The 14,495-nt window shown below is 36.9% G+C and overlaps 1 protein-coding gene across 1 annotated transcript in view; it reads left to right on the plus strand.

Annotated features, from left to right (window-relative positions):
* Positions 1-573: 573 nt before the first annotated feature.
* Positions 574-14,495, plus strand: part of LOC137017053 (zinc finger protein 271-like) — a 58,860-nt gene continuing 44,938 nt past the window's right edge. The window contains exons 1-3 of the mRNA XM_067380972.1: positions 574-604; positions 3,497-3,510; positions 5,157-5,750. Of these exons, the coding sequence (XP_067237073.1) occupies positions 574-604; positions 3,497-3,510; positions 5,157-5,750 (639 nt within the window). The remainder of the gene's footprint in view (positions 605-3,496; positions 3,511-5,156; positions 5,751-14,495) is intronic.

Raw genomic sequence — 14,495 nt, forward strand, 5'->3', positions numbered from 1 at the left:
GTGTTAATTATCTTTCTGTTAATCAGATTTCATCACAAATATCTAAACGAAGGTCTTACGGGTGTAGAACGACATGAGGTTGAGTAATTAATGACATAATTTTCATTTTGAGTGAATTAACCCATTACATTAGGTAATGTAATGGGTTAATTCACTCAAAAACAAAGTACAAAACACTAAAGTAGCAATTAACGTTACATATGTGAAAAATGATGACAAAAAAAAATAAAGTTTATAATAATAATAAAGATGAATAAAGTTTCTTACCTTCTCCTCTGAGAACTCCCGGTGGACTGACGACCGTTACAGCTCAAAATGACGCGCATGCGCAGTACTCCAAAAGCCCGTGAGCGCGAGAAGGTCTCTGCGGAACATAAAGGGGCGGTTCCCAACTTTGGGGTGTTGTCACACGGGAATAGGTGTTTTTCAACCTCTTTACCCGATTTGCTCAAATCGAGTGGGAGATTTCTGGAAAAACAGAGCCGTTAAATATGATCAAAATGCGATGCGATGCGATAAAATAGCTTCTATTCACTGCAAACGATACCATTAAAAATGTTAACGTTCCACTTAATGGCAGAAACAAAACAAAAGGTAAGCAAGAATCCATATCACAGTATTTCACAATTGCTAAAACACATTTCTTGAAACCATCACTCATTTTCTCAAAACATTAAACACAAATCCAAATCTTCAAACTAATTTCACAAAACCTCTGACTCTTATGGCAAAATCAAACAAAGCTTTCAGATCATACACACATTAAGCAAAATATAAACACATACAGATCATTCATTAGACACTACATTAAAAAATAGAAAACACAACATCCAGAACACGAGGTTACCGAAAAAAAGTATATTGTAACACAGTAGACACATTTTGCCATTACATAAAATGTATAGAAATCACAAGTAATGTAAATATATAGTATACTGTATGTACTGCAAGTACAGTATTATATTCAATATTATATAGTATTGAATGTCTGTATATACAGTACTTACATACTGCAAACATACAGCAGTCTAAATGCAAATGACTAAAAGGTCAAAGAAAACTCTAAATGAAAAGCATGATACAGTACACACACACACACACACACACACACACACACACAAAAACAAAGTTCAGAGTCAGTGAGAGATTCATTCTGCTTCAGCATCACGTCTTCATGTTGGGTCCGGCCTAAATCAAGTCAAGTCACCTTTATTTCAATTGCAATTTATACTACACAGATACTAGTCTAGTCTAGTCGAGTATAGTATAGTATAGTATAGTCTAGTATAGTCAAAGCAGCTTTACAGTGATAACAGGTATATGATGATCAGTAATGCAAAGAGGGTTCATTCTGGCTGTACAGCTCTAAAAGAAAATAGTGTCATTGTTCAGCTGAAGTCAGTTCAGTGTTGATTCACTTACATTGTAAAGATCATCAATTATTATGTAAATTACTGTAATTATTTTCCTCTATATAGCAGTTCTGCAGAAAACAGTGATGTCATCATCTAGGCTAGCTTAGTTCAGTCTCATCCTATAATGTCAGTACTGTCAGATCAATAATATTGTTGAATATTATTGAATATTGTTGAGGACATTTTCCACATCACAGGCAATGTCGTCTCTTGCCAGGCAAAGGGAAAAACCTGTGCCGGATCCAGCCTTGACAGCCTTGTCTCCACACCCCTTGCTCTTTCTCCTCATCATCCTCTTACACATACTCTTCCTCCTCTACTTTTCAGATTGTTTCCATCTATTGTTGGTATCATCATTCAGCACCTGTGTCAACTGCACTCTGAACTGACCTATATTTTATACAGTTGATTTGATCACTTCATTAGAAATAAGTGTGAATAATTTTGAGTCATTGTGTTTAAAGGATGACAACTGTGTTGTAGTTGTGTTTAACTTTTGCCACATATATTTACCATTTTGCAACACAGTGCAAAATGTGTTTTAGTGAGTAAGAATGTGTTTAGAGTTTTGCAAAAAAAAGTGGATGAGATTTGCAAACAGTGTCTTAACTACCTAACCTTGTTTAAGGTTTTGCCTACAAAGTGACTGATTCGACAAATGGGTTTAGGCCACTGAGCATTGGGTTCAGAGAATGGGGTTTAGTGTTTTAGCAATTGTGAAATACTGTAAAAAAGAAGTTGTGATCGTAAGAAAACAAGAAAAAAAATAAAAAATAATGAATGGCCTTTCAGGCTTCCGTACTTTAAAAAAAAACGCCTATCCCGGCTTCCGTACTTTTTTGGTTGGATCGTTATAAACACCTCTCTCACTTAGAAAACACCCCAAAATTGGGAGATGCCCCTCTTTTGTTCCGCAGAGACCTATACTTGGGTGAGCGCTGCTAGGGGTTTCAAATTCAAATTGCGTCACAGTTATTAACATTGTACATCTAGCGATTTTATTTCATTTATTTATTTTATATTTGATGTGCATTTAAACGCTATTTTACACTGAAATTAAATCACAAATAAATGAAGCAATTAATTAAACAACAGGCTAGATAAAATACACATTTGTGAGGTAAATTTGACTTTTTCTGCCATGATCACTCAGTATTTTTTTGGGAAGATCACATGAACAAAAGTGGTCAATGTGGAAAATATGGGGAAACTTATGTTTTTTTTCTGTTTAAAATTCCTCTAACATTTAATGTATTTTTAATCGCTAGGTTTTATTCCACCCACATTTTCATTGTTGACTGTAAGATTGGAAATGCATTTTCTTTTGTGACGAACAATCTGCTGTCTGTACTTAACCTGTCTCTGATGCACACAAGCCTTATGATGTGATACGTCATATTCAACTGTCATATATGCAACGCTAAAGGCTACTTATGCTGAACCATTGTGATAATAAATATGCATGTTCATGGGAAATACCAGTCGTCTCTCATAGTGAGAAGAAGCATGTGTGTCCTGTGAAGCAAACGGCACAGATTAGAGGTGTAAGAGACACAACAGTCCTCAATCAGCATAATGACGATTCCCTCGCATATGATTCAGAGCATTAGCATACTGTGATAATGATGAAGGCCATTGTCCCACATTTAACTCTCATGAATACTTTTTAAAGTGATAACGGGAAGAGTTACACCCATATTTCATGTCAATAGTTCCTGTTTTCACCTCATTAATTATGCTGAAGACTTCAGATCTGCTGTAAATTGACACTTCAGGGATTAGTTTGCTTAATAATTCAAAAAGATATTCAGCCCCATGTCAGCTACATTCTTTCTTTCTTTCTTTCTTTCTTTCTTTTGTGATGTAGGCAGAAGTACAGATCCAGTGTCTGCAAAGTGAACATGCAAAGATTATGCCAAATACCATTAAAAAAAAGGCAAAACAACAATAACAGACAATTTTGAAAATTAGATTAAGTTTCTCACCATGTGACCTTTCAACATAATGCATGGCACATCGCAGAGCAGTACATTTTATATATATATATGTATATATATATATATATGTATACACACACACACACACACACAATATGGTCGATCATTTCTTTAGACTCTTATTCCTCGTCTTGGATCATGTCGAGCTCTTTGAAGCTGCATTGAAACTGACATTTGGACCTTCAACCCGTTGAACCCCAGTGAAGTCCACTATATGGAATGTTTTCCTCAAAAACATTAATTTCTTTTCACCTGAAGAAAGAAAGACATGAACATCTTGGATGACATGGGGTGAGTAAATTACCAGGAAATTTTCATTCAGAAGTCAGCAAAGCTCATTTAATCGGTGTCAGCAGATAAAGATTATTTATTTGGTACAAATATGTATTTCTGTGTTTATGCTTTAAACAGTTTTTCTGGCCATTATTAATATTTGGAAGAATTTACATTGCATTTTTTTCTGTATTTGTAGATATGTTCATATATTGTAATGAAGAAGCAGAATAATGATAGGCTTAGAAATTAAATGAATTTGTGAATTAGCATCAATAACTTTACAATAGACATACAGATATAAATGCTTAGATGTGTCAGTTAGTATAAAAACAAATTTAGTAACTAAAATATTTTTTTATTTTGGAAGATCAGCTCCTCCCACATCACTCACATCATCAATGAAGCTCCTCCCACAGCAATCAAATCATCAGTGAAGCTCCTCCCACAGCTATCGCATAATCAGTGAAGCTCCTCCCACATCAGTTCTCCAATAAATGCTGGGATATTCCCATCAGACGAGCATCAGAGCATCAGGAGGAGCTGAAATCTGCAAAGACTGAGTTTATTAAAGAGGACAGTGAGAACATGAGTGATCCAGAACCCTGCAGAATGAAACACACTGAAGATACTGAAGAACAAAGAGGTTGGTGTTTATTCTTCATTCATTCATGATGATGAACAACATTCATGCTAGAAAGATTCAAGATTTAGATCAGTAGAAATGTTATTTTTATCAATAAACTGTAGACACCAAACTATCAAGTAAATGAACTTTCCAGAATAGCTGACAGGGTTGTAAGCATAACTAAAGCAAAACCTGATTAAAAAAACTGATAAAGTTGTATTTCTCATGAATTATTGAAGTTATTCATAGTTATATAGATTATTCTTCTTACAGTAACTTTGGTAAGAGGGTTGATGAATGTGATCAAAACTGTACAGTTTGTGTGAAATCTGAGACAATGGATTGAGATTATTTTCTTCTCCAATTATGCTGTAGAAAGAGGAAATTATATCAAAAGTAACAGGGTTGAGTGAAACTAGTAGGACACAGATAATGCAAATTAAAATTGTCAATTTAATTTCATTATATATGGCAGTATTGTATATTATGATGTTATTATCACTTTAGATAATTGTGTCATTGATCAAATATATTTAAGAGCTCTCAAACAAGGGGTTTGTTTCTATAATGCTTTAAAAATGATAATGGAAAGTTTCAGGGTTGTATAATTAATGTATAAACGGGCATCAGAGTGATCATATTATTTGATAGCAGTTGTGTACTTTCTTAGATCAGGGTTCACTTTTATGTCCTTTCATTTCATATGTTGAATTTAATAGTTTTTCTTTCATTTCAGACCTGATGGAGGAGATTGAAGAACTGAGTGAAGTGGAGGAGGAACATCATGACAAACCTGGAGAGAAACCTTTGAGTCGCTCAAAGACTAAAAAGACATTTTTAAAGAAAAGAAGAGCCAAGAAATGTACAACCTGCACTCAGTGTGGAAAGAGTTTCTCAACCAAACATAGTCTTGAGATTCACATGAGAGTTCATACTGGAGAGAAGCCGTTCACCTGTGATCAATGTGGAAAGAGTTTCACATACAAACATCATCTTGAGCGTCACATGAGGATCCACACTGGAGAGAGACCGTTCACATGTGATCAGTGTGGCAAAACATTTTGTATGGCATCAGCCCTTAAGTCACACTTGACAGTTCATACGAAGGAGAAGCCATATTCATGTTCTGTGTGTGGAAAGAGTTTTTCACTGCTGCAAAATTTACATAAACATCAGAAAATACACACTGGTGTGAGAGAGTACATGTGCTTTGAGTGTGAGAAGACTTTTATTTCAGGGAGTGATTTAAAACTGCACCAGAGAATTCACACTGGAGAAAAACCTTACAAGTGTTCACACTGTGACAAGAGATTCAGTTGGTCAACAAATCTGAAAGCACATGAGAGGATCCACAGCAGAGAGAAGCCGCACACATGTGATCAATGTGGAAAGAGTTTCTCTTTTAAAAGTCACCTGAAGATACACATGAAGATCCATGCAGTGGAGAAACCACATCACCACAGAGATCACAGTAAGTAATTCATCTTTATAAGCAACAAAATCTCTTCTGTGGAGGTTAGTCACAGTCAAACCACCCTGTAGCTCAAGAGTGGTGGCCAACTGAAGCTAAGTAATGTTGAGTCTGGTCACAACCGGGTGTGCCTCATAAGTCCTGAAAAGTGAAGCTGCGGGCTCTTTGATCGCCTCCTGGTGATCATCAAATCATTTTTACACTTTATTTTACACACTTTGGGTCTCATTCATGAAACACGAGCAGAACGAATTTTTGTGTAAATCGTGTGTAAAGTGGTTCTGGCGTAAATTTTCGGATTCATTAAAATGTTTGTATTTTCCAAATGTTAGTTGGTACGAAAGAAATCTACACCTGCTCCCAGCCACGCGTAATAGTGCGTTTAACATCCGAACGTTTTGCTCATTAATAAGGCTGCATTTTAATTCACCTTAATAATGTACATATTTACACAGCATTTTGAAAAAATATTATATAGAGTAATTACATACGTTTTTTCTTTTTACTTTTATTGTGAGAGCCAGTAATAGCATCTGCAAACAGAGCACTTTAATCAAATAATTAATTGATTTCAATAGGGCTGGGCAAACTAATGGCCCCTTAATTGTTATGGAAATTGTTTCCTATAGACCTTATTTTCCAGAGAAACATGCGCGCCGCCATCTTTAGAATATTGTCTTTGAACTTCCGTTTTCGTGGTAGCCCTGTATATTTCTATGGCATCGCTATTGAAGAATAATTAGCTGGTGAAGTGGATTTACGTGTTGTAGAGTTAACAAAAGTTATCATGAGCATTGTAATGTTTAAAGCGGGTGTCTTAACAAATGTCAGTAGACCGGGAAGATTTTAAAATGAGCAGTTCATTCATAAATACATAAGATTGCTGTGGAAATACAAGCCGGAAGTCAAAAGACAACGAGCGCAGCGCTGAAAAAGGGGCGGGGCTACATAAGGTCTATAAAATGGCCAAAATCCTTCGTTTGGTGTCATAATATGATGCCCATATATAGTTGTCAGTCGGATTTAATGGGCGGGATTTATGGTAATTGAGAATGAGCGTGCACGCGCGTCCCATTTACGACTGATTGGAATTCAGTAACACACACACACACATTTCACTATCACTTCTGACGTTTACGAAGTATTTGTGAATCCCAATGTGTTTAAATCTTCCACTTTTTCCACAAAAACTTTGCTCTCTAGAAACCCAGTCAGTTTGGGTTAAAATTCTTTAAAAGATCTAGTATTAGCATTATAAACACTGAATTAATACAAAATATGAAATTAAATTAAGGACATGCATCAGAAAAATTGGGAATGTTTGACAATAAATATATGAATATAACAGCTTGATTTTGCAGTGCTGTCTAATGTCCATTAAAGCATTCCACAACTGGTAAAATAAAACATATATAAGACAATACAACATTTACTGCAGGAGCCATACAATTTACTGGTGACTTAATTTAAAAAAACTGTTCTATTGTGCTTCTGATTTGGCAGTGAAATTCGACGATTTTGGGAGCGTAAGATGTGAAGGATTCTATGGTCCAGTTAGTATTTTCACCCCATAAAGGCCACCGTGCTACCGGAGCGCCATCTAGTGGCTGTTACCCAAAAAATATCAAAGTGTCGCCTCCTGGGGAAGCGCCGTTGCATCGTCCATCTTTTTTTTTTTTTACAGTCTATGGTCACAACACAGCAATTTCCACACATCTTATTACGTGGTGAAGGTACACTCAGATATGAATAAATAAATAATAATACACTTGCAACTTACTTAGTATTTAAAATGAGTCTAAAATGCTAAATAATTGTTAAAAATAGTTACAAATTTAAAAAGTTGTAATTTCTGTACAGTAGGCTAGCCTATAAACAGCTCATAAAAATGAAAATATTAAATTCAATAATAAATGTTACAAATATAAATGCCGTTTTATTTTGGCCTATCTTATCTCATATTTGTTTAATTTTTGTAATGTGATTGTTCAAAATAGTGTAATAGTTTTTTTTTTTTATTATTTTAGTTAGGCCTGGTATAGTGTAATAGCCTAAAAACACAATAAAAATCCTGATAATAAATTTAAATCAAAATAATTATTAATGTAATGATAACAATTAAAAAACATTAAAAGCTGTATTGTCCCTATTTTTATTAGGATAGTAGATACCAATAAGATTTCTGTGATATTTTTAACAGTCAATAGGAAATGTCCCCGGTTTCCATTTCAATTTGGTCAACTTAGACGCTTTAATAACAAATGGTTTATCAGGAGAGTTTATGCTGGGCTTTGTAGGTTTTGAGGTGATACGTGAACTAAAACTATATTAGAAGGAAATAGGCTACTGCTGGAAGAGGTGTTAATGGGGACAGTAGGGGGCGCTGCTCATCCTGTGCCCTGTGTGGGTCCTAACGCTTCAGTATGACGTGGACAATACACTGATGCTTCAGATGAGACATTTATCCCTAAATACTCACGTGACTTTCTAACATTTGCAAATAAAGAGATGTAAGTTATGCAAGGGAAAAACACATCTCAAGCCGAGTAAACAACACAGTCATCTGTACGTCATGGGCAAATTGTAAAGTGTAATGTTAAAATGTAATCTGAAATATAAATTATTCACAGTTTGGTATGATGTCCGTTGGAAATGAAACTTGTTTGTTTTTATGCAGAACTACCAGAAATCATCTAGAGGAGAGGACAGAGAGATCCAGTGATCCAGAACCTGCAGATGAAACATCACGATACTGAGAACAAAGAGGTTGGTGTTTATTCTTCATTCATTTATCATGCTAAATATCATGCTGATGCTCACCAGATTTACTTAGTTTCATGACCAAACTAGTGATTTATAACACAAATCATCTTCATGACATTAAAATAGATCATAATCGTGACACAGCAGTTGATGATGGGATTAAAATGACTATTGAACTCATCATGATCTTGACTTTGAGCTTCACTTTTCATTTCACATTTGTCTCATTTGAAATCTTACTTGATTTATTGTTTCTTTTAGACCTGATGGATGTGAACAAGAAAGGAAAAACAGAAGCCAAAACATCTGCACAGCAAAATCCCCAGAGTTAAATCAACTCTGCTCAGATTACATATGGTCCCTCTCTATAAAGTGTTAAAGTAACACTGAAGCAGAGTGAAAGTTAATGAGATAATTAAGTGATTAAGTTACGATTGAGCATTAATGATGAACACCTGCTGTTAACAAGCATAATCACTGAAAAGAAACAGAATAACTACAAAGGACTTCCAGCCACAGCCTTGGATGAAATAAAATACATCTAAGACTTATACATTGTGATTTGCAGTGTCACCTTTTGAAGAAGAATATGAAACGTTACTGCACATCTCCATAGAGATCCATTCAAGAGCGTCATCGTGTTACATTTGCATCGTGTTACATTAGTTGTACATTTGCATCACTTAATCACGCCCTTTACTGGTAACAAAACATAAGATCATGAAGCTTTTATTCAGGATTACAGTAAATGACTAAAGCATCGTTACTCACAAGTGTGTTGAGACATCGGCTGTTGTCCTCACTGCCTGCTCTGACAAAAATAAAGTTCATCCACACTCTCTTATGTGTTAGGATCACAAGGAAGGCCTATTTTCCACATTTTTGAGCAAAATCCTTCATCTGCATCTGTCTCTCTCTCTATTATTTTCCAGTGGTGAGCAGTGATTTTTTAACCGGGTATGTTGCCACTGGTTGTTTTGCAACTCTGTCGGTTGTAGAGACCGCACTAACGCAATATTTATCCCCCCGGAACACAATTTGTACCGGGATACCCCACGGAACACGATTGAGCTAATTTTAGACTAGTTTTGAGAAGCAATTGGGTGGATTTTGTGGTTAAAAACCTGGCAACCCCATTTGTATTGTTCTTTTGCGCATGCAGGTCAGTTCAGAACCGTGATCTGTTCACACTGGAAATCTGGTATTGGCCGTATTTAAAACAACAGTGTGAACAGCTATACAAACAAATCAGATCTGAGCAAAAATTGGAACTGAGCATTAAGGCTAGCATGTGAATGTAGCCGAAATCAGGGACAACAAATGAGAAACACCATTTCCTTAACCTTACAGACATAGAAAAGTGGAACAAAGAACGACAGACAGTTTGAGCAGGTACATTTGTGCAAGGCAGGGGACAGTGTGTGTATAAAATAAATAAAAACAAGAACAAACCATTTAAAGATCATGAAAAAAGTTAAAATAGTAAAAAATAACTGACCAGCACACAGTTGAATTACAGAAAAATGGAATTCGGTCTAAAAGGTCTTTGGTCAAAGGTGAGTAAAATGTTACTTCCTCTTTATGTTGCAAGTCTTGGTTTTGTGAAGCTTAAAAAAAATGATAACAATCAACAGTCAGAGAGGAGTCATAAGGGCAGAGACATGAATAGTCTCAAAAAGCAGAATGAATTACATATTGACAAACACACAGCATAAAAAGGCAAAATGTAAAAATAGGCAGAGCTGTCAGCTTAAAGTGTAACTGGCTGTTTGTTGGAGAAACTGTAATATGTGGATGATTTGGAGAGTATATATGGTGGGCCGGTCCAGCTAAATATAAACCTAGGGATCTCAAGAAAATGCCTCAAGAGCAGTGGTCACCAATCTTTTTTTTAAGCCCTTGACCTTTTTGAAAGACAAGATCTACCTATTGAAGAACTGATAGAAAAAAACAGCCCATTGTATTTAGTATTGTTACAGGTGAGGCTCCCTCTCCGCTTCCTCCGGATCATCAGAGGGAGCTCTCACCAGAATATTGACTGTTGCTTTAGGACTCCATTTCCCATAAGCCCTCATACCTGGGACTGATTGCGCACGCACCTGCAGCTCATCACATACACACACGCTATTTAAGCAACACACACACACCACCATTGTGAAGTCTGGATGTACTACGGTGGTCATTTATGAGCATTTTTTTTGTGGATTGTTATACTGTGTTTGATCTTGGACTGTTTCCTGTTTCCTAATTCTTTGCTGCCTGCCCCGACTATTGCCTGTTCTTTGGATTGTGATTAGGGATGCACCGATACCACTTTTTTGGAGTACTTGTGTTAAATGCGCTACCTTTTGAGCCTCCTCTGGACAATTTCGCTGAGCACAATTTGCAGTCCGCCTTTGTTTTGTCGTCTTCATTCACTTTGAAATAGTTCCACACGGCTGACATGTTGTCTCGCCTCGCCTTCCCCGCTCTCTGAGCTGCAGCCGGGGCGGGGCCTGGGGGCTGGCACTCGGCGCCTTTGATTAACCCCTTACACGCCGCTCAAACATAGACATTTCTCAGACCGTGGTATCGGTCCCCGGTATCGGGGGACTTTTAACGAGTACGAGTACTTTAGAAAATGTGGTATCGAGGCCGATACCAGATACCGGTATCGGTATCGGTGCATCCCTAATTGTGATTGTACTCTGCCTGCCCTGACCCTTTGCCTGTTTCCTGGACAGTGTATGTTTGCCGCCTGCCTCGACCTAAGCCTGCCCCTGTTTACAATTCAGTTTTGTCTCTACGGTATTGCCATTGCTGTGTTACGACCCTGTATTCTTCGACTCTGGTTATAATAAAGCTGCAGATGGATCCTCACTCAGCTGACTCTGCGTTACAAGTATTTCATGGCCAATTCAGATTCCTATTTATCTATTTACTTTTATAAGCAAGTTGGCCAATTTTGATACTGTTTGCAGATATTATTATTATTATGTTTATAACAAGCAAACTGGCCTTAAGGCAACCACTGCATTTTAATCACAATCCAAACAAAAGTTGGATAAGCAGTTGTTTTTGATTTAATTTCAAGATTTAACGCATAAACAGAACAGCCTGACTTTATCTTTGTGGAATTATATGCTACACACATATACAAAAAGCATGAAACAAAAACAGCAGACAGGCTGAATGAGATGCATATTCACTCTCTGACAGCAGGTGGCACTTATGGAAGAGCAGTGATACAGAGTTTCCTTGCTTACCGCTGTAAACAAAGCAGCACTGTGTTTATAAATAGGCCTACTACTTTATTCTGAGGTAAGAGGAAAATTCCATCAAAACTTTTCTGAAGACAGTCAGCTTTAGTCAGAGATACATTTATAATTAAACTTTTATATTTTCTTTCTATATTTCGAGCATCGTGAAAAGTGAGCTACTCCGCCTGCTACAGAATCTTCTCCTCTTCGCGTCCCTTTTCCTCTGGCCTTTTACAGACTCAGACCTGATGTGGGTTAGTAATCCTGAAGACCTTAATTAGCTTCAGGTGTGTTTAATTAGGGTTGGAGCTAAACTCTGCAGGACAGTGGCCCTCCAGAATCAGTATTAGTGACACGGAAAAGGCAGAATTACTGGTGATCGAAAGGCATAGGGTGTTGGCATGGCATAAAGCTTGTGGTTTTGATTATGCTCATCAGTATTGATTATTCCTGGACAACAAGATGTCATGCAGGAGTTTAGGAAGTTCAAAGGAAATGGTTGTTACTGAATTCAGGAAGAACCTAGAGAACCTGAAATTTTTCTTTGATGACAATGGATGAACAGTTAAACCAGAGAAAAAAAGGATTATTTGGTCAATTGTAACCATTGTTAAAGTGCTGATGGAAAATGGTGATGGAGAACAAATAATGTTACCAAGAGTTGATTTTCCAAGATGAGGCGAATGTGACGAGGAAAATGGAAAATGAGATGCCAGTTTGGACAAATTGATGAAGAACGTTGGCTGAACAAAATAATACAAAAAGTTACCAAAGTCTGAGACTTCTGGCAGGAGGCTACACAGTGAAAACCTATTATGGAAGGAGAAACAGAAGATCTACCAGCACACAGAGTGACCTTGGAAAACAAAGTGATTGTGAATTTGACCACAACATCAGAACCTGAAGTACTCGCCTGTGCCATTGAAATGAAACTGGCTTGGAAATAATGTGAAGGGTTATTCTTGAGTCAGGAAGGCCCGTTGGAAATAAAGGAGGGGGCCCCTGGAAAACTCCCATTAATAGTTTTTGTTTTTATTTTTCAGCAGTTATGAAATTGGATGATGGAGAAAAAAGAGAAAATTGGGCAAGAAAAAAATAAGTAATGGAAAGAACCGTGCCTGCCCAAACCTGTATTACTGGTAACTTTAGTAAATAGGGACTGTAACCCTAGCAGGAATATGGCCTCTAAATGATTTTGCTACACAATTAATTGTAATGGACCAAATTTAAGTACATGAAGTCGCAAATTGTACTATAGTAAATCTGAAAGTATTAAATTGCAAAAAAATCTACTTAGGAAGAATGTAGCAAATGTCCAGAAATAGTAAACATCTGATTTTCCATGTTCTTGATGCGTTTGATAGCATTCTTGTTTTTTCTCTAGGACCTACATATTCTATCCCACTTTTCCTATGCTTGTCAATCACTGCCGTGACGTTCCTTGTGAGAGACGAGCGCGGCTGCGCGCTCCAGTAACTTTCCACACTCCACAGGCGCTGCATGCAATGTTTTTGTCCGGAGACAGGAATAACAACTGCAGATTATGAGTTACCTGCGGTGAGTCCGACATAATGAATCCACTAACACGACACAGCGAATGCCGGTGGTAAACACTCGTGTTCCAGTACTCGTGCACGAGTTTTGGAAGGTGTTCCCTCGAAAGGGGGGGGGGGGGGGTGGGGGTTGTTCTTACGCATGCGCTCATTTCAAAAACTCAGTAACAGTCTTTGGTTTCTCAGTCGACGAAAAGATCCTCTTTATCACCTTTAATCTCTGCTCTAAATTACACAAATGTGCCAACAGGTGGCAGTATATTACCAAATATATCTGCTGATGCACTGTAAATGTCCACTTTACTGTAAGAGTTCATATTGGCTCAGATAGTACGAGTTTCAGACAGAGATAGTTTTCGTGATCGCTTTATTTTGTGCAGTATTGTGTGCCTTAAGTGATTAACTTAACTGTTAAATGACTGATTATAAATATTTTGCTTGAAAATGTATCTGTTATCGTTCTGACTAGTTGCCTCACCAAAATTTCACGACCGCAATAGTTCGGTGTGATACTAAACTTATTGCTTGTTAAAACTAATTTTGATGTCACTGTATATTCTGTTTGAACCTTACTGTGTCACTCAATGTATATAAGAAATATGATTTATAGCCTATGTCATTTAATTCAGTGATAGTGACCTATTGTATTTTCTACATTTCTTTGTGGAAACAACACACATACACACAAACACGCTTCTCAAACAGCATCCCAAGATTTTTTTAGCCTATATCAACTGGTGTCACGGAGACGAACCCCGTGATTCCCCCCACTGGCCAGCAGAGGGCTCCATCACAAGAAAACAACTTTTGTTATCTCGAGATCACGAGAAAATTAAGTCGTGATCACGAGAAAATAAGATAGAAAAAAAATAATAATCCATGGCTGTTTAGGGCTTCCGTAAATAGCAAGAAGGGGGTGTTTTGGATATTGATACTGATATTGCTATTTACCTGTTTCAAAGTTGTTATTTGCTTGCTTTTAAGTTAAAGACAATGCTTGAATGATTATGAAATTAAGTAACTGCAATACTTCCTTTGTTTGTTATAAGATAAGATGACTAAGCAACAGTTGTGAAAGTTAGGTTTTTGAGTTTGATGTAACCAACCACAAAGGTTAACAATAAGGATGAATAGAGCATGTTGCAACCTCAAGCGG

The sequence above is a fragment of the Chanodichthys erythropterus genome, chromosome 3, assembly GCF_024489055.1.
Source record: "Chanodichthys erythropterus isolate Z2021 chromosome 3, ASM2448905v1, whole genome shotgun sequence".
Taxonomy (NCBI): Eukaryota; Metazoa; Chordata; class Actinopteri; order Cypriniformes; family Xenocyprididae; genus Chanodichthys; species Chanodichthys erythropterus.